Raw genomic sequence first — 19,735 nt, forward strand, 5'->3', positions numbered from 1 at the left:
AATTCACTGTCTCTTGTTTCTAGCTTGGTGTTTCTAGCTTGGTGTTGCTTGGCAGAGACCTGACAACCAGCTGGCCGGCGAGAGGCGTGTGCGCATGCGGGGTAGAGCTGAACTGGGGCGACGGAATCTGTTCCTAGGTTGGACGGGCTGATTTCCTGTTTGCGTCAGTGGAAAATCCCCAAGGCTACACATATACACTGGCGTTCAAGAGTGCGTGTGTCTGTATTTGTGTGCATATACTTATTTATTATAGACTTATTAAATAATTAGAACTCACTGGAGCGTGTGCCAATACAAAGGTCAGAAATTTTAAAAGACTGGATATTTTTTTTTATTTTTTATTTTTAATTTGATTTATATGCCACCCTTCTCCGGAGACTCAGGGCGGCTTACAATGCGCTAAGCAATAACCTTCATCCTTTTGTATATTTATAAAAAGTCAGCTTATTGCCCCCACAAACTGGGTCCTCATTTCACCTACCTTAGAAAGGATGGAAGGCTGAGTCAACCTTGAGCCTTGGCGAGATTCGAACCCTGCAATAATTGCAGGCAGCTGGTCTTAATAAGCTTAATAACAGGGTGCCTTAAACCCCTGTACTACCAAGGCTCTTTTTATCTGCTGCTAGTGGAGCAGAATTCTTTTCCGCTGCCTGTGTCAGCAAACCGTTTCCGTGTACAACTCAAAACAGCCGTTTCCTAAAATGGAGAGGCTCTCCCGTAAGATCCTGTTTAATCCAGTTAAGTCTGCTGAAGACGCTTCCTTTTGGGTCCTAACTGAACCCACCTGCGTTATTTTGTACCGCAGTTATTTCTTTCCCCTGCTGGCTGGGGGACTCTGGGAGTTGAAGTCCACCCATCTTCAAGCTGCCAAGGTTGAGAAACCCTGCTTTAGACAAATCCCTGCAGTTTTCTTGGCAAAGTTTCCGAAGCGTTGCCAAGCAAGTGGCACATAGATACATTTCCTCCATAATAATCTATCCTTCACCTGGTCCTTCAGGTCTCCCAGTGATGCCCCCAACAGCCGTTGTAACCGAGTCTGCTCACCTGGCTGATGGTTGTCCCCTTCTCCTCTTTCCTTCCACCTTTCCCAGCTGTCGAGCCAGTGGTGGGACTCAATTTTTTTTTACTACTGGTTTTGTAGGCGTGGCTTGGTGGGCGTGGTGTGGCTTGGTGGGCGTGGCAGGGGAAAGATACTGCAAAATCTCCATTCCCTCCCCACTCCTGGGAGAAGGATATTGCAAAATCCCCATTCCAGGAGAAGGATACTGCAAAATCTCCATTCCCTCCCCACTCCTGGGGGAAGGATACTGCAAAATCCCCATTCCCACCCCACTCCAGGGGAAGGATACTGCAAAATCCCCATTCCAGGAGAAGGATACTGCAAAATATCTATTCCCACCCCAGTCCAGGGGAAGGCTACTGCAAAATCTCCATTCTCTCCCCACTCCTGGGAGAAGGATATTGCAAAATCCCCATTCCCACCCCACTCCAGGGTAAAGATCCTGCAAAATCCCCATTCCCTCCCCACTCCTGGGGGAAGGATCCTGCAAAATCCCCATTCCCTCCCCACTCCTGGGGTCAGCCAGAGGAGGTATTTACCGGTTCTCCGAACTAATCAAAATTTCCACTACCGGTTCTCCAGAACCCGTCAGAACCTGCTGGATTTCACCCCTGAGTTGAGCCTTGTCCAGAGACCTGGAGATGACCTGGAAGGCTTTGATGGAGGGAGGAAGAGAGCTTCCTAAATCTTAAGAGCATTCTTCCAGTTCTACGAGGCCTACTTGATCCATTTTAATGCCCAACAGATCCATTTTGCTACCACCCTTCCCTCTCCTAAGTCCGTTTCCTGACTCGTTTTTTCCTGTGTTGACAATCGTTCTTTTTCCATTTTTTTTTTATCTGGAATGGCTTGGCTGTTTTGCTCCCACTTGAGCCATTGAATTGCAGCTTTTGGCCTTTGGAGGATAACCTTTAGCTCAAGGGCTGTTTGTTCTGGGTTTCCCAAAAGCCACCTGCTAAGCTGGTACCTGATAAGCCAGCTATCTGTGCAGATAAGGTGACCAGGCCAGAGGCCAAGAATGAGATCGAAATAACTTATTTGTTTAGTGGAAGCTGTTTGCAAAAGGTTTTTCAAGGAGTTGCGAGCTGCTCTCGACTCTCAGCGTGTGCCAGGACGATATACTTTTTCCAAGTCGTGTGTTTGTTTATATACGGTTAGAAATCGGACACAAATTCTTGTAACGTGGCTTCTGATCTTGAAACAGTTTGCGTGTTTCTGACAAAAGCAGAAATCCCGTATCTGCGGTTTCAACTTTGCATGCACCCAGAATGAATTAAAAAAAAACAACATGGATGAGTTTGGATGAATTGATTGCTTTATTTAGCTGCACAAAATAATAAACCGTTATCATGTCATCAGTACTTTGGTGTGTACTTTTTTTTTTTTAAATGTTATATTTAACTGTAGATGAAAAAGCCAAGTAATTTTCTGCTTGTAATAATAACATGCTGAATGGTAATTGATGGCTGATAGAATTTTTTTCTTTCTTTTCTCAATTTTGTAATATTTTAAGACAGGTTTTTTTTTGGGTTTTTTTTCCAAATTTGGTAGCTTTTAAGATGTGTGGATTTGAACTCCCAGTCTCCACACATCTTAAAGTTGCCAGTCTGAAAAACACTATTTTCAGCTATTTAAATAATATATATTGTTAATAAGAGCTATATCATATAAACATCATTATTCTGAAACAATAACAAGATTTAGAATAGAATAGAATAGAATTTTTTATTGGCCAAGTGTGATTGGACACACAAGGAATTTGTCTTTGGTGCATATGCTCTCAGGGTACATAAAAAGACAAGATACATTAGTCAAGAATCATAAGGTACAACACTTAATGATAGTCATACGGTACAAATAAGCAATCAGGAAACAATATTAATATAAATCGTAAGGATACAAGCAACAAGCAACATATAAATATAATAATTATATTATAAAAAGGGCAGACTATGCTTCCTTTTATGTATAAATCCCTACAAAGGGGTACCTCTTATTATTCAGGAATTAATAGTTTATAACCCAGTCCTTCAAACTGTCCAGGACTTGCTAAAACCTGCCTGAGTTTACCCCATAATCCTAAACCGGAACATTTAGCAATGGTTGCCTTCGCACAATGCTAAATGCACTTTAAGTTTGTTGTTCACTACACAATTGCAGATGGTAAATTCATTCTTCCTTCTAAGACAAAGCAAATAAGACGCATTACACCTTAAGACAGATACACCTTGCATTTATGATGGTTTTGTGTGCATATATAGATACATAAACATATAAATCGCACCTACACAATTGATGCATCAGTACATGATTTATATATAAATAGCAGTGATGTAAACAGTAATCAGTAAGGGATGCGGTGGCTCAGGGGCTAAGACGTTGAGCTTGTCAGTGGACGGTCGGCAATTCAGTGGTTCGAATCCCTAGCGCCGCATAATGGGATGAGCTCCCGTGACTTGTCCCAGCTTCTGCCAACCTAGCAGTTTGAAAGCAGGTAAAAAATGCAAGTAGAAAAATAGGGACCACCTTTGGTGGGAAGGGAACAGCGTTCCGGGCGCCTTTGGCGTTTAGTCATGCCGGGCACATGACCACGGAGACGTCTTCGGACAGCGTTGGCTCTTCGGCTTTGAAACGGAGATGAGCACCGCCCCCTAGAGTCTGGAACGACTAACACGTATGTGCGAAGGGAACCTTTACCTTTAAAAACAGTAATCAGATTATTTCAGTTCTTATGCAGTGGTCTGTGGCTTGAAATTTCCATGGGATTCAGATAAAGAGGCTATTTACACCCATTGGGTGTATTTATACCCATTATGGAAAAGTAAAAAGTTGAGATTCGGTGTTAAATGTTTTATTCTACTACAACAGAGGGAGACGGAAGTCAACCCTTTTTTTTTCCTTCTCTCTTCTCCCTCCTCACTTTTCTTTCCCTTCTCCTCCCCACTCTGTCCTCCTATTTCCTTTTTGTGTTTTTGCATTTTATTCTATAATCTGGAGGGTTTTAGGAAGAGATTCAATAGTTGTTTGTCTGAAATGATATAGGGCAGGGGTGTCAAACTCGATTTCATTGAGGGCCGCATCGGAGTTGTGTTTGACTTCGGGTGGCCGGAGTGGGTGTGCACAGGGTGGGCATGGACAGCTCGACGTCACTCGTGTCGGGGGTGCCTGTGGTGGCCCAAGCCCTCTGTCAATGAAAATGGGCTCCTGAGCTCCGTTTTTGGCTGTGATCTAACTACCCCTCCGGGCCGGATCCAGCCCCCGGACCTTGAGTTTGACATCCCTGATATAGGGTTTCCTGCCTGAGCTGGGTGTTCTGTCAAATTATTCATGAATTGGCAGAGACATGGTAACAAGGTCAGCCAATGAATAGGCATAGCAACTAAGTCAGCCAATTGGGAACTGAGACAGACTGGAGCCAGGGCATGTCTTAGTCTGCAGCTTCTGAGTCTGTGTAGAGAATTTATTTATTTATTTATTTATTTATTATTCAAATTTCTATACCGCCCTTCTCCTTTCGGACTCAGGGCGGTGAACAGCCAAAATAAAAACATCTATACATAACATCACAGTTAAAAATAAAGATTAAAATAATTTATAAATTTGGCCTGTAATTTAAAACTTGTCAATTTAAAATCAATATTAAAATTTTAAAACTAACCCTAAAATCAAGACAGACCGGCTAACTGAAAAAAATAAGTTTTTAGGGCCCGACGAAAAGTCCGGAGGTCGGAGATCACTCGTATCTCTGGGGGTAGATTGTTCCATAGGGTAGGTGCCACCACAGAGAAGGCTCTCCTCCTGGGGGTCGCCAGCCGGCATTGTCTGGCCGACGGCACCCTGAGGAGGCCCTCTCTGTGGGAGCGAACCGGCCGGTGGGAGGCTATTGGTGGCAGAAGGCGGTCCCGTAAGAATTGAAATAGAAATTGAAACTAAGCAGTCTGCATGCTGTCTGCTCTGCTGAAATGAAACTAACTGTTCTCTCCTGCCTTGTGTTCTGCCTGAAAGAATCAACTATTGGTATTGTAAATACTTCATCTGTTATTATGTATATAAAGAAGCGAATGAATCCAGCTGAATCAGTTATCTGTGTGTCCTTCTGGATTTGATTTTTGCAAGAAACTCTGACATGTTGGACTAGAAGACCTCCAAGGTCCCTTCCAACTCCACTATTCTGTTAGTACTTGAGTGAGACTGCTCAAACCCCCCTTCCTTCTGACATGTGTTCTCTCTCTCTCTCTCTCTCTCTCTCTCTCTCTCTCTCTCTCTCTCTCTCTCTCTCTCTCTCCCTTTTCCATTTGTCTGCAGTTCCAAACCAATGCATGAGAAATCAGGGCTGATGCACAGCCTGGACAAGCTGGAATCCTGGCACAAGGAAAAGAACTTGGATTCTCCGAATGGCAGGTGAGAATGGCCTCACTCACACTTGGCAGGAAGGCCAAGCACCTGGAACAAGGCCAGCTTTTCTCTCAGGAACATCCATCCGTTGCTTTTCCTGGCAGGTTGCACGCTCGGTCATCTTGGTACAAGATGCAGGTTGAAAGATGTACTCCTGAATCCAGGTAGACCTCCACTTATGACCACAATTGGAACCAGAATGTCTGCTGCTAAGGAAGGCGGCTATTAAATAAGTTGTGGCACCCTTGTTACCATGGTTGTTAAAGGAATCACTGCAGTTCTTAACTGTAACGCAGAGCCGTTAAAACAAATCCAGATTCCCTCATTGATGTCGATGGAGATTCTCAGTCATTCAGGTCACAGTTGTCCCAAAGGTGCTTTTCTCAAGAGGCAACTGGACTTCAGCTTGGATCGTCAGAGGCATTTAAAAGAAAAAAAACCCTCTGCCGATCAGGCAACTCAGCTGGGATCATCAGCTGACGATCCCTTTGACGATCCCAGCTGAGCCGCGCGATCATCAGAGGCTTTTTTTTTTTTTTTACTTTTAAAAACATTTTTTCGGCCGAAGAGGTTGTAGAAAAATGCTTTTAAAAGTTAAAAAAAAAAAAAAGCCTCTGATGATTGTGTGGCTCAGCTGGGCATGGGGGGGGGGTCAGGGTTCTCTGAACCACCAGCCTCCATCGCTACCGGATCAGGCGATCCAGTCCAAACCGGGAGCATTTCATCCCTGGTTCACGGGGGTTCGGGAGAACCTCTAGCTAAGATTCTGTGTAGTTCGGAGAACCCCCAAATTCAACTCCTGGCTGGCCCTCCCCTGCCCCTCCCAGGAGTCCCCACGCAGCCCGTTTTGGATGCAGGTAAGTGCAGGGCACATGCGGAGGCTCGGGAAAGTGAAAAACGGGCCTACCGGAAGTTCGGGAAGGCCGGAAACAGGCCCATTTCCAGCCTCCAGAGCCTGGGGAGGCTGTTTTCGCCCTCCTGGAGGTCGAGAAAAGCCTCTGGAGCCCGGGGAGGGCAAACCCACCCACCCCGCCGTGGTGCAGGAGGCCGACTAGGCCACGCCTACCATAGCCACGCCTACCCAGCAACCTGGCAGAGGACCCCTTACTAAAATTTTTGAAGCCCACCCCTGAATCTTTCCCCTTCTTTGGAAGGACAGAATTCAGCAAACATCCCCCTTTCTCCATCTGGGAGCTAGCATCATGAATGAATCCTTTTCCCCCAAAATTTTCTGTTTATGGGTATCTGCATGAGACTCCTTGATGAACAGTGATTATACGGACACAAAGACGTTCAACAGTGATATTTCTCCCCATCTCTATTGCAGTTTGAATCTGAACAATGCTGTAAAGAATGAAGAACTCAAGAAATGTCCCCAAGAAGTCACGGTAAGCCAGGCAGAGAGAGAACGGTCATAATTTTGATGGACCACTTGGCCACTTTCCTTGATAGCTATGTTGGAATAGATGAGGAGGACGTCAATATGCATGGGTTCAGCTTCTGCTGGCTGGGGAATTCTGGGAGTTGAAGTCCAGCCATCTTAAAGCTGCCAAGTTCAAGAAGTTTTTTTTTTTAAATATATATATATATATACATTTTTTATTTTATTTTAATACAAACAATCCATCTTCCATTAAATAGTTTGTCGTCTGGGTACAAATGTCTTGTGCAATACCAATTAAAATTTACAGCCATATTCAGTATTCATCTACTCTTAATACTGATATACATAGCATATCTAATACTTTAACAATACTCATTCTTAACTTATTTAATTCTATTAATATATTTTCTATATTTCACTAATCTGCTTTTATTTCTAACTTTCATATTTATTCCTCTAGCCATCAGTAAAATAGTTCCCATACAATATAATATTCAGTTTGTTCCTTCTCTTTAATTGCAAGTATTAGCCTATTCATTTCTGCACATTCTAATATTTTCCTAATCACAGTTTTGAAGGTTTTGTGTGTTGCGTGAACTCGGCCACTCCTGGTTTGCTTGATTCAGCAATGGTTAAAAGGAACAATTAAGGCCAAGAGTGTCTTGTCTCTCTCTTTTTTTTTTATGATGTGGTTTCAATGTGGTCTGTTCTTCTTAAATTTTTTTTTGAAAAAGGAAGTGAAACAACTGCTAAAACACTCCAGACTTGCTTTTTGGTCAGTCTTTGGCATGTTCTTGACACTTGGATCTGTTTTCTCTCTAGGCTCCCAATAAATATAATTCTCAGTATCACAAGTTATTCAAGGATATCCCCACTGAAGAGAGCGTGGTGAAAGGTAAAGAGAAAAAACCCCAGGTCTCTGTCCTGATCGTTCCCCAGCATTGTTTCTTCCAAAGGTGCTGGAAAGTTTCAAAAGGAAACTAACTACTGTATTTTTTGTAGTATAAGATGCACCTTTCCCCCCCCCAAAAGGAGGTGAAAATTTAGGTGCGTCTTATATACCGAATGTAGCCCCGCCCACCCACTGGGCCCCACCCTTTAGCCTCTGCCTCCCAGCAGTTTACCTCCTTGCAGCAAACAGCAAGAAGAAACAGCTCGTTTCAGCTTCAGCACAGCGTAATTAGCACAAATTGATTGGATCGGCCTCCCGACTCTCAGCTGTTTTGTTCTCAGCTGTTTTGTTTTGTTCAGCCGGCCTCTGCTGCTTGCTGCAAGGAGGAAAATTGCTGGGAACAGATTTTTTTTTTTCTTGTGCTAATCAAGCTATGCTGAAAACGAAAATGAAAGTAAAGCAGGCTCTTTGCTGTTTGCTGCAAGGAGGCAAAATTGCTGGGAGGCAGATTTCTTTTTCTTGTTTTCCTCACCAAAAAAGGTAGGTGCGTCTTATAGTCCGGAGCGTCTTATACTCCAAAAAATTTGGCAACTGGGATTAAAATTCCATCCCCTGGTCTGCTTTACCTTTTCATTTACGAGGCGGTCGTCAATCTCCCAGCGCTGCCTTTGACATCCGTCCATCCCCTCCTTTAACTGATGACCACTTTTGAGGTTAAAAGCATTCCTGGCACTGCAGCCTCCGTCTGTTTTATTTCCAGTCTGCTCCTGTGCTCTCCAGCGAGACATCCTTATCCAAGGCCGCCTCTACATTTCTCCAAACTGGCTCTGTTTCTACGCAAACCTTTTTGGGAAGGATATCAAGGTGAGCCTGCACAGGGGAAAGGGGAGGCCACAAAGGTGGGACAGTTTGGGCTTCTTCTCTGGCCTGTTGGCTTTGACTCTGTGTACTCGTCGAACCTGGAGAAGGCTCCTGCGTATTCCTATGCTGGCTGCAGAATTCCGGAGTTGAAGTCCACAAGTCTTAAAGCTGCCAAGTTTTGAAGACTTCTGGTTTAGATGCTAAAATAAATTTTGCAACTTGACATTCTACAGCTTCTTTTTTTCATTTCAGGTTGTTATCCCCGTGGTCTCTGTCCAACTAATCAAAAAGCACAAAACAGCCCGGTTGTTGCCAAACGGACTCGCCATCACCACCAACGCCAGCAGAAAAGTAAGAATCGCTGGCTATTACATTGAGCAGTGGTTAGAGTGCAGTACTGCAAGGCTGCTACTGCTGACTGCCGGCTGCCAGCAGTTCGGCAGTTTAATTCCGGCTCGAGGTTGACTCAGCCTTCCATCCTTCCAAGGTCGTGAAAATGAGGATCCAGATTTTTGTGGGCAGTGGTGAAATCCAAATTTATTTACTACCGGTTCCGTGGGCGTGGTGTGACTTGGTGGGCGTGACCAGGGAAGGATACTGCAAAATCTCCATTCCCACCCCACTCCAGGGGAAGGATATTGCAAAATCCCCATTCCCACCCCACTCTTTTAAGAAAAGATTGGACAATCGTTTGTCTGAAATGGTATAGGGCAGGGGTGGGCAATTGTGGCCCAGCTGTCTCAGGAATTCTGGGAGTTGAAGTCCACAGGTTGTAAAAGAGCTCAGCCTGGAAGATCCACCCTGCGTCTTTCTTGGTTTGGAGCCTGACATGGCCTGGACTTTCCCTACTTCTTACACATCTCGTGTTCTCTTTTATTTGCAGTACATCTTTGTGTCCCTCATTTCCAGAGACAGCGTCTACGATGTCTTGCGGCGTGTCTGCACCCACTTGCAGGTATTGTTGTGGCCCGCCAGCAGCCGGCAGAGCTGGCAGCAGTGGGGAGGTTGGGGAGGAAAATGGGCCAGTCCTGGAGTCTGGGGAAGGCTCTGATGAGGGCTCTGCGTCGGAGGCAGAGAGGGGGCCAGGGACATATGCCAGTTATCTGCTGCCTTCGGAGTCAGACATCAGTGAGGCAGATGAACAGCTGGAGCCTGTTCCCAGTGTGCGCATGTGCAGAGTTGCCAGACGAAGGGAACAACTAAAGAACAAGGGTCCGAGAGCATATGCACCAAGACAAATTCCTTGTGTGTCCAAACACACTTGGCCAATAAAGAATTCTATTCTATTCTAATTATCATTCTATTCTGTTCCATTCCATTCCATTCCATTCGATTCCCAAGCTGGAAACTATCAATATCAATATAAATCATAAGGATACAGCAACATTACAATCATACAGTCATAAGTGGGAGGAGATGGGTGGTGGGAACAATGAGAAGATTAATAGTAATGCCGACTTAGTGAATAGTTTGACAGTGTTGTGGGAATTATTTGTTTAGCAGAGGGATGGCGTTTGGGAAAAAACTGTTCTTGTGTCTAGTTGTTCTAGTGTGCAGTGCTCTATAGCGTCGTTTTGAGGGTCACTTTTGGTGTTTACTTTCTCTACAGGTCTCCAGCAAAAAAAGTCTGAGTTTGAAAGAATTCACCGAAGAGCCAGATGCGGTAGCCTTGGTAAGATTGATTTCTGAAAGATTAAACTGCAGAGTTCCTTCACAACAGCGTTTGGTCACCCAAAGGCCCGGAGGAAACCTCTGTGTGAAAACCTCTGTTCAGTCAGTCACCCAGTCACTTTCACCCTTCTCATCCAAGAGAATGGTGGCACAGCGGTTAGAATGCAACTTTGCAGGCTAACTCTGCCCACAGAGGGAGTTTGATCCTGACCGGCTCAAGGTTGACTCAGCCTTCTATCCTTCCGAGGTCAGTCAAATCAGGACCCAGATTGTTGGGGGCAATTATGCTGACTCTGTAAACTGCTTAGAGAGGGCTAGAAAGCACTGTGAAGCAGTATATAAGTCTAAATGCTATTGCTATTTCCTTCCTTCCTTCCTTCCTTCCTTCCTTCCTTCCTTCCTTCCTTCCTTCCTTCCTTCCTTCCTTCCTTCCTTCCTTCCTTCCTTCCTTCCTTCCTTCCCAGTGGTTAGAATGCACTATTGCAGACTAACTTTGTCCATAGCTAGGAAGTTCGATCCTGACCGGCTCAAGGTTGACTCAGCCTTCCATCCTTCCGAGGTCAGTCAAATGAGGACCCAGATTGTTTGGGGCCAACAGGCTGACTTTGTAAACTGCTTAGAGAGGGCTGTAAAGCCCTGTGAACCGGTATATAAGTCTTAAGTCTTACTGCTAATAAGCTTCTTCAATTCTATAACTGGGTGAGGAGTGAAACATTTTCAAAGGAAAAAAAAAATGAGAAAGTACAGTTTCCTTTTTGAAAAGCATCTTTGAGACGAGAATCAGAAATACTTCGCTGATCTCCTTCCGGGTCACTAACTTTGATGTTTCACTAAAAAAAAAAAATCAGTAAAAATTCAGGCAATTGCCACTTGCTTTTATCAACCATGGACATGCTTTCCCAACAGGCGGTCATCGTCCCAGAGGTGAATTGGAGGAGGAGGTCCACGGCGTCACTTTCGCTCGCCCTCCCAGATGCTGGCTTCCAGTGTATCCACCGAACTTCGATCAGCAGCCTCAGTGCTAAAGAGACCTCCTGCAACTCGGAGGAGCCCCTGGTATCAGGTGCGGGGAACTCTGAAGGACCTTCTGGGATGGAGGGACGGCATCTTCCTGGACCGGCCCAGAGGGTGTGCAGTGCTCCCAAGGTCATCAGGAGGGGTTGACGTGCGACTGAAACCATAGCTTGCAGCTTTAGTTTGGTTGCAATCGGTGAAATTACAAGTTCAGAATTGCGACTGAGCTTGTTGTGACCCGTCAGCGGCCAGCAGAGCTGGCAGCAGTTTCAGACAGTGAGGAGGTTGGGGAGGAACATGGAGGAACATCGGACAGTGAGGAGGTTGGGGAGGAACGTCCTGGAGTCTGGGGAAGCCTCTGACGAGGGCTCTGCATCAGAGGCAGAGAGGGGGCCAAGGCCATTTGGTAGTTCTTTGCTGCCTCTGGAGTCTCTGGAGTCTGACATCAGCGAGGCAGATTGTTCCCAGTGTGCGCAGGCACAGAGCTGCCAGGAGACAGAAACAATTAAGAAAACAGGGTCGACTTGGGAGTAAGGCTTGGAGATGATTGGCCCCTCCCATAAGACATAAAAGAGAAGCAAAAGGGACTTCAGCTTTTGCAGGAAGCAGTTAGTTCATCTGGTTGGTAAAAGCTCTGGAAAAGCTCTGTTTGACTCTGTGCCAAGTTTGGCCTTGCCCTGTGTGTGGCAATTAGTTCTCTGGCAGCATTCCAAGGGAGATAAGGTGGGTGTTTATAAACATTCCCCTGAAAGACTGTTTGAGAAGCCTTTCGGACTGGGAATGACAATAATTCACAGCCGTATGAATAAAAGAGGTTTGCCGGGGACTAAGATTGTGCTGTCTACTTTTCTAAGGAAGCCTAGGTCAGAACAGAGCTCTTTCTACAAACCCTTCGATGAACATCATCATTTCTGGAGTCTCCAACCTCCCAGTTGGGGTTCTGTGTGATCTGAATTTCTCCCTATGTGCTTCTGTTCCAGAAAGCACCGTAAACTCTGAGGAGGAAGAGGAGGAAGAAGAAGAAGAGGAGGAGGAGGAGGAGGAAGAGGAGTTAGTAGTGGACCAAAGCTACAAAGCAGAACTGAGACCAGCTGATTATCAGCTGCTGAAAATCTTCATAGTGTTGTAAGTCGAAGGGATGAATTTTCCCATTTTTTCTGTGGTTTTCCATTTCCCTCTTGGCTCAGATCTAAAGTGGGGCTCTCTGGGGGTGGGGGGGTCTTGATCCACAGAATCTGCCTTTTGGTGTTGTCCTCATTGTACCTGGCCTTCCGAATCTTCCGGCTGGAGGAGCAACTCTCCTCCTTGAACCAGGATTACCTTTCCCGAGTATCTCAAAGGTAAGAGATATTCTGAGGTTTCAGAATATCTGAATATCCCCCCCCCCCAAAAAAAGGAAAGGAAAAACAAAGATTTATATCCAATTTTATCTCCAAAAGGTGGACTACCAAACATGCATTGCACTTTTAATTCTTTGTGAGGCTAAAAGTGCCGTATTAATGTGATAGATTGCCAGTTTGGGGGAAACCAGTGAAAATAAACCAGGTTTAAAAAAAAAAAATAAAACTAGAAGTTTCAAACTGGAAAAAAAAATCAAACTAAAGAAGCAACGGATGGAAACTTATCAAGGAGAGAAGCAACCTAGAACTAAGGAGAAACTTCTTGGCTAGTTAGAACAATTAACCAGTGGAACAACTTGCCTCCAGAAGTTGTGAATGCTCCAACACTGGAAGTTTTTAAGAAGATGTTGGACAACCATTTGTCTGAAGTGGTGTAGGGTTTCCTGCCTAAGCAGGGGGTTGGACTAGAAGACCTCCCAGGTCCCTTCCAACTCTGTTATTCTATTCAATTCCTCAAGAATGAAAAGAAATCTTCCATCAGACCCAGTGAGACAGCCTGCGAGGGGGTCCTTCCTGCCCCGTGCCCTTAATACAGGTAGTTCTCGAGTTACAACTGTTCAAGCAGTTTCCTGCTTGAGCAGGGGGTTGGTCTAGCTAGAGGATCTCCAAGGTCCCTTCCTATCCTGTTATTCTGTTTCCCAGAAAAGATTATGTCTTTCCACTTGTGTAAAACAGGAGTGAGTAACTTGCAGTCTGCACACTGCTTTATTGTCTTCCCTCATTGCTGAAAGCCAAAAGTTTGCCCAATATTTTGAGGCCCATCTGCAGTTCTAACTATCCGTTGAAGTCTGCGTCTGTCCTGTTTGGTTACTGTGCCAAACCGGACAGTTACTGAGGTACAAAGGACAGGCTCGACTAGCACCCATCGTGATGCCTGCACACATGAAATTCTGTCCCAAAGGATGCATGTAGATGACTTTACAGTGAAGAAGTTCTCGTTGTTTTCTGTGTAAGCAGCTTGGACTTCTTTCTTTCGACAGATGATTGTAGCACAAGGAAGATTGGAGAAGATGAAACTTCACCTTAAACTCGGGTCCAAGTAGGTAACGTGGCTGCTATGAAGACGGGGCAAGTGGGACTCTGGTTCTTTTTCCATTCTTGTTGGACCAAAGCAGTGAGGAACACCTTAGGTGCTTCCTCACCTCCAAGAACCCCGTTGGAGTCTTAACATGTTGCGTTGACTCTGCTAGAACATCTACCAGGCTGCTGGGGATGCTTACGGCCATGACCGAAAAGGTCCTAGCTAGTCTGGTCCAAGAGTGGCAGTTCCAGCCACAATTTCAGAGGTGACCTCCTCAGCGATGACGAAGTTATGGAACTTACTCTCAACAGTGCCAGCAGCATTGGAGACTGCACTTAGAGGACTTCTCCAAGGTCCTTCCTTGCACTTTGGAACAGCAGCACTTAGAAGGACTCGGCTGCTCTTACCCGTGAACTTCATGGCTCTCGGGACACTCTCTCTCCAAGGGGCTATTTGAAATGCCAGGTAGACATGGCCGGATTCTCCTCCGGAGAGGGTTCCTCCTGGGTGTGCCCGTTGCCAGCACTCAGGGCCTCTTTTCCCGTGGAAGGCGAGTGGCCGGATAGTTATTACTCCTGCAATGAAAACACAACCAGTCAACGAAGATGACTAGTAAATGATATTTTACTAAGGATGAGTAGGGGGGTGGAGCTGTCCCGTCCTTGCCCTTTCACATCCCAGTATTCCGAGTTCTCCTTAGGAGAAGGACCGGCTTTCTTGCACTAACAATGCTGCTGCAGTGATTTGCACCCCTGCAAAATTTCCAGAGAGCCAAAGTGACACTTGAGTGGGTGAGATGGGGTGCCTCTCGGCTGCCAGGCAAGCCCAAGGTTCTTATGGACTGCGGCCAACTGAACATATGCTGAGCTGTTGAGTAGGCAGCTACATTAGGGTCTTTCGGGAAAAGGAAACGTAGAAGAAGCGTCTCGGTGATTGAGTTGCAGCCCAAAATGCCCTTCCTTTTTGGTTTGCCTCCTTAAAATAGAAGCTGTAGCTTGGCTTTGATGGGAGGGGAGACCACCCCACCAAGTAGACCAGATTGTGAAATCAACTCTACAGGATGATTACAGTTACTTTGAGATTGGCTATACGGATTGTATCCCCTCCCCCTTTTTATAGTTCAGTGCACTAGGGAGGTGTCCAACTGAGTCACTTCCAGATGTTATATATATATATATATGGATGGGTGAACGGATGAGTTGGATAGGTGAGTGGAGGGAAGGATGGAGGAATGAATGGATGGGTGAGGGGATGGGAGGATGGAGGGATGAAGGGATGGGTGAACGGATGAGTTGGATAGGTGAGTGGAGGGAAGGATGGAGGAATGAATGGATGGGTGAGGGGATGGGAGGATGGAGGGATGAAGGGATGGGTGAACGGATGAGTTGGATAGGTGAGTGGAGGGAAGGATGGAGGAATGAATGGATGGGTGAGGGGATGAGTGAATGGATGGGTGAGGGGATGGAGGGATGAAGGGATGGGTGAACGGATGGGTTGGATAGGTGAGGAGGGAAGGATGGATCGGTGAGGGGATGGGTGAGGGGAGGGAAGGATGGAGGGATGAATGGATGGGTGAACGGATGGGTGAGTTGAAGAAAGGATGGAGGGATGAAGGGATGGGTGAGTGGAGAGAAGGATGGAGGGATGAATGGATAGGTGAACGGATGGGTGAGTGGAGGAAACGATGGAGGGATGAATAGATGGGTGAACGGATGGGTGAGTTGAAAGGATGGAGGGATGAATGGATGGGTGAGGGGAGGGGAGGATGGAGGGATGAATAGATGGGTGAACGGATGGGTGAGTTGAAAGGATGGAGGGATGAATGGATGGGTGAGGGGATGAGTGAGTGGAGGGAAGGATGGAGGGATAGATGCCTATCTCCATTAGAGTCATCTTCCTTATCTCTACAATGGCCGGTTAGCTGCAACCCAGCAACAGGGTGAGAAAACTTAGCTGTCGGGCCCTGGAAGACCTCTTGGTGGCCAAGTGGGGAATTCGACCAAGGTAGAAGTTCCATCAGGAAAAGGATCTGCTGGAAATAAACGGTGGGGTTGGAGCAGGAGACCAAAGTCACTTTGGGAGGGACGGCTGGATTCTTCAAGGGAGCGTCTTGTATGGAGAGGGAGGGTGGGGTTGAAGATGAATGGACGGCTCTTGGTGCCAACAGCTAGATGGTCTCCTGGCATCCCTCTGTGATCCTCCCAGTTTGTCCCACGATTCTGCACGAGGACCTTTGGGCGTTATTGATCGGAAGCAAATGACACTCCTGTTGGCAGCTAGTTGGGTCCGAACAAAAGGTCGAAAAAGTGGGGCATTGGTGGAAAGGCTCTGCGGTGTCTACCAGGGGGCTTCCGAATGAACAGGGGGGCCGAAAGCCATTTCATCAGCATCCCTGGACAGAAGCGGCCCGTTACGGCTTCTTCTTCTTCTTCTTCCTCTTCTCTTTCCCAGGGACCGCCAGGCTGCCGGACAGCTGGTCGGTTTCTTCTCTTAGCAATAAGGTCTCAGGTGTTTAGGCAATTTGCTTTCAACCTCCCCCCTTGTTGGCTGGGAAAGTGTAACCCTGATTTTATCGGTCTGTTATTTTGGGAGAAGCGCTGCTAAGACAAGGACCCTTTTTTCATTGGCCAGTGAGGGGGGTTTGCAAGACCAAAAAAAAAAAAAAAGCTACGGCCAGCAGGCACGGCAAAGACCCATCATGTAAGGCTGTCAACGCTCACCCTAGGTGACGACAAGAAAAGCTTTGCTGAGCCTATTGGTTGGAAGGTATTTGTGCAACCGGATGGGGAAAGAAAGTATAGGACAGTGATGGCTAACCTTTTTGCCGTCGTGTGCCAAAAGTGGGGGGAGTCGGGGTGTCCGCACCCATGCATGCCCACACCCATAATTCAGTGTGCTCACCCACCCCCTGCAAGCGCGCACGAAACCCCTGCGCTCCCCCCGCTTTTGGCATGTGATGGCACAGTAGGCCCGTTTTTCACCCTCCCCAGGCTCCAGGGGCTTTCTTGGAGCCTGGGGAGGGCGAAAACAGCCTTCCCTATCTCCCTGGAGGCCAGAAATGGCCCGTTTGCCGACTTCCAGTGGGCCTGGAAGGCCCAAAAATCAGCTGGCCGGCACGCACATGTGCACCAGAGCTGAGCTAGGGCAATGCTCGTGTGCCCACTGATAGGGCTCCACGTGCCACCTGTGGCACGCGTGCCATAGGTTCACCATCACTGGTATAGGTTGTCCCTTCGCTGCATTCCCCCCCCCCCCCGTCATTTTTGCATGTTTGTGCTCGAAACTCAAGATTTAGCAGGTCGTCGTAGGAGCTCAAAACCCAGTTTGCTCTCGAAGCTTTATGGATTGCCTTTCGCTCTTTTAACAACACGTTGTCTATCCCTATCGAAAATAACTCCTGGAGGCACTTTGAATGCAGTCAAAAGGCACGTTATAAAGGCACAGTATTGTTCTTAATGCGAATGTCGTTTTTATTTCTTCTCAAAAAAAAAAAATATTCAGGATAATCGCTTCAGAACATTTTGGGGGGAAGGGGGCTTTGTCCTCTATGAGACCTAGGCTGATTATGGCAGCAAGGGAAATGGCTTCCTGTTTTGGCTGGAAGGCCATCGGTTTGGCGATGGCTACCGAAAGCATAAAGCCGGAAGCAAACCTTTTAAAAATCTGATACCTGAGATAAATTTGATAACAGCAACCCCAGTCAGTATGAAAATCCGATTCCCTCCCCCCACCCCACCCCCGCTATGGTTAAATTGTTGATACTAACGAGTACTTCCCGATTTCCCTCAAAAAAACGATCTAAAATGTGAAAAACCATCGTATGAACCATATTTAAGTTTAAATTAAAGTTAAAGTATCATCCAGTGATGAAATGTAAAATTTGTTACTACTGGTTCTGTGGGCGTGGCTTGGTGGTGGTGGTGGGTAATGTGACTGGGTGGGCGTGGCCAACTTTTTTCCTTTTTTTTTTTTTTTTTTTTAACTTTTAAAAACATTTTTTTCTACAACCTCTTCGGCCGAATGGACTGTATGGAAAAAAATGCTTTTAAAAGCTTCTGGCGATCCCAGCTGACTTGCCTGATCGGCAGAGGCTTTTTTTTTTCTTTTAAAAACATTTTTTCTACCACCTCTTCGGCTGAAGAGGTTGCAGAAAAAAAATGCTTTTAAAAGCCTCTGGCGATCAGGCAATTCAGCTGGGATCGCCAGAAGCTTTTAAAGGCATTTTTTCCCCTACAACCTCTTTGGCCAAAGAGGTTGCAGAAAAAAATGCTTTTAAAAGCCTCTGACGATCCCAGCTGAGCCACCGATCATCAGAGGCTTTTTTTTTTTTTTTACTTTTGAAAGCATTTTTTCAGCCGAAGAGGTTGTAGAAAAAATGCTTTAAATTTTTTTTTTAAAAGCCTCTGATGATCGTGCGGCTCAGCTGGACATGGAGCTGGGCATGGGCCAGGGATTTTTGCTACTGGTTCTCCGAACCACCCACCTCCATCGCTACCGGATCGGGCTAGATGATGGTGGAGGGACGCATCCTTTTTCTTTTTTCTTTCAAAAGAGCTGGAATTGAGAAAACCCGTTAAGCTTTTTTGTACCCGTGCGTTTGCTAATCCCTCCCTTGAGCTCTCAGCTTTATGCCAATTGCATAATCTATACCGATGCTTCCCCAACATGTCCATTTAGGTCATACGTCCGAGTTTCTCAGCTGCCAATGGCCGTTTGGTGCAGACTCAAAATGGCAAAAATGCAAACCTTTCTCTTTTTTTTTTTTTTAAAATACCAGCATCGGGGTTTCGCTTGTGGGACCTGGGGGGCGGGGGGGTGGGCAGGCAGATATCAGTCGCTGTGAATAATTTTCAGGCCTCTTCTTTCATGCCTGCTAGAACTTCTGCCCTGATAGGCAGATTAAAACATGAAAAAGATAATCTCTCTCTCTCTCTCTCTCTTTTTTTTTAAATGGTAGCTCATTTGATGCAGAACACCGTTTCTCCGGCACCGTTTCCAAGAATAACTCGGAGCTTTGCAGAGCATCTTAACGCCAGCGGAACCTTTCATGTTCTAAAAATACCTTGGGAGGGTTGAAGGGTGTGTTTGGGGGGGGGTGTCTCTGCAGTGCTTATTTCCATACCTAGCTTTCCTCTGCAGTTTTCTCCTTTCTGCATGTTATCGCTGACAGCCGCACTCCCAACATTTGGGAAGGGCAGCTTCGATTCTGATCTGCGCATTTGCCCCCCCCCCAAGAACGACGTGTCAATTGCATCGACTTGTTTTAAAAACTGTGGAGCAAATGTTATTTCTTCTCTGTCCTTATCTGGCACATGATTGCAAATTGGAAATGCGCCATTCTGATGTTCCCTGTCCTGTTAAGGGAGATTTAATCGGCTTAGCTTTTGCTGGAGGACTTGTGAGCCAGCGTTAATAGCTTTTTTTCCTTCTTCTTGCTATCCCATTGGCTAAACGACTGGAGATTTCCCTGGTTCGCCTCTTGACCGAACAGCCCCACAATTTCTGACAGACTGATTAGGGGACATCTGTTGCCCTGGATGATGGGTTAAGAGCACTCTCTGCACACACGGCTGCATTTGGCACGGGGCTAATACATGCAGCCATGGAGCTCAGAACTGGGAAGGTCTTTTCATGGTATTTCAGTTCAGAAAGAAATTAAGAGTGTGTCATGTACTAAAAGCAGTGTAGAAGGTCGATACTACCCATAATCCTCTTTGTCTTAGGTCAGGGGTGTCCAACCTTGGCAACTTTTAAGACCTGTGGATTTCAACTCCCAGAATTCCTCAGCCAGCATGGCTTAATCAGGTGGATTTGGGAAACTAATTCTCGACATTCTCTTGCTGCCTTTTTCTGAGGTTTTCTGCTTCCCATCCTAGCTTCCTCCAAAATCATTAAGCAGATCCTTTTTTTTTTTTGTTTGCCATCAGTCAAGCTCTCTAGGGACTGTCCCCTTATCTAGCCCTCAATTAAGTGGCATATGGCACTTAATTGTTTTAAAATAAGGCATGACTCATGCTTCAAGCATGATTCAGGTTTT

At 46.1% G+C, this 19,735-nt stretch overlaps 1 protein-coding gene across 5 annotated transcripts in view; it reads left to right on the plus strand.

Moving 5' to 3' along the window:
* Positions 1-14,844, plus strand: part of GRAMD2A (GRAM domain containing 2A) — a 32,019-nt gene extending 17,175 nt beyond the window's left edge. For 4 of the 5 annotated variants that reach the window (XM_087878177.1, XM_060689431.2, XM_087878178.1 and 1 more), the window contains exons 2-12: positions 5,366-5,461; positions 6,783-6,843; positions 7,662-7,734; positions 8,492-8,595; positions 8,845-8,943; positions 9,476-9,547; positions 10,202-10,264; positions 11,170-11,326; positions 12,258-12,402; positions 12,510-12,617; positions 13,658-14,844. In XM_087878177.1, coding sequence (XP_087734303.1) covers positions 5,376-5,461; positions 6,783-6,843; positions 7,662-7,734; positions 8,492-8,595; positions 8,845-8,943; positions 9,476-9,547; positions 10,202-10,264; positions 11,170-11,326; positions 12,258-12,402; positions 12,510-12,617; positions 13,658-13,661 — 972 coding nt within the window. In that variant the 5' untranslated portion in view covers positions 5,366-5,375 and the 3' untranslated portion in view covers positions 13,662-14,844. Of the gene's footprint in view, positions 1-5,365; positions 5,462-6,782; positions 6,844-7,661; positions 7,735-8,491; positions 8,596-8,844; positions 8,944-9,475; positions 9,548-10,201; positions 10,265-11,169; positions 11,327-12,257; positions 12,403-12,509; positions 12,622-13,657 lie in introns of those variants that run through there. The other variant, XM_087878176.1, reaches the window with a different exon arrangement.
* Positions 14,845-19,735: the final 4,891 nt, after the last annotated feature.

The sequence above is a fragment of the Pantherophis guttatus genome, chromosome 13 (genome assembly GCF_059756535.1).
Source record: "Pantherophis guttatus breed Tessera chromosome 13, ASM5975653v1, whole genome shotgun sequence".
Classification (NCBI taxonomy): Eukaryota; Metazoa; Chordata; class Lepidosauria; order Squamata; family Colubridae; genus Pantherophis; species Pantherophis guttatus.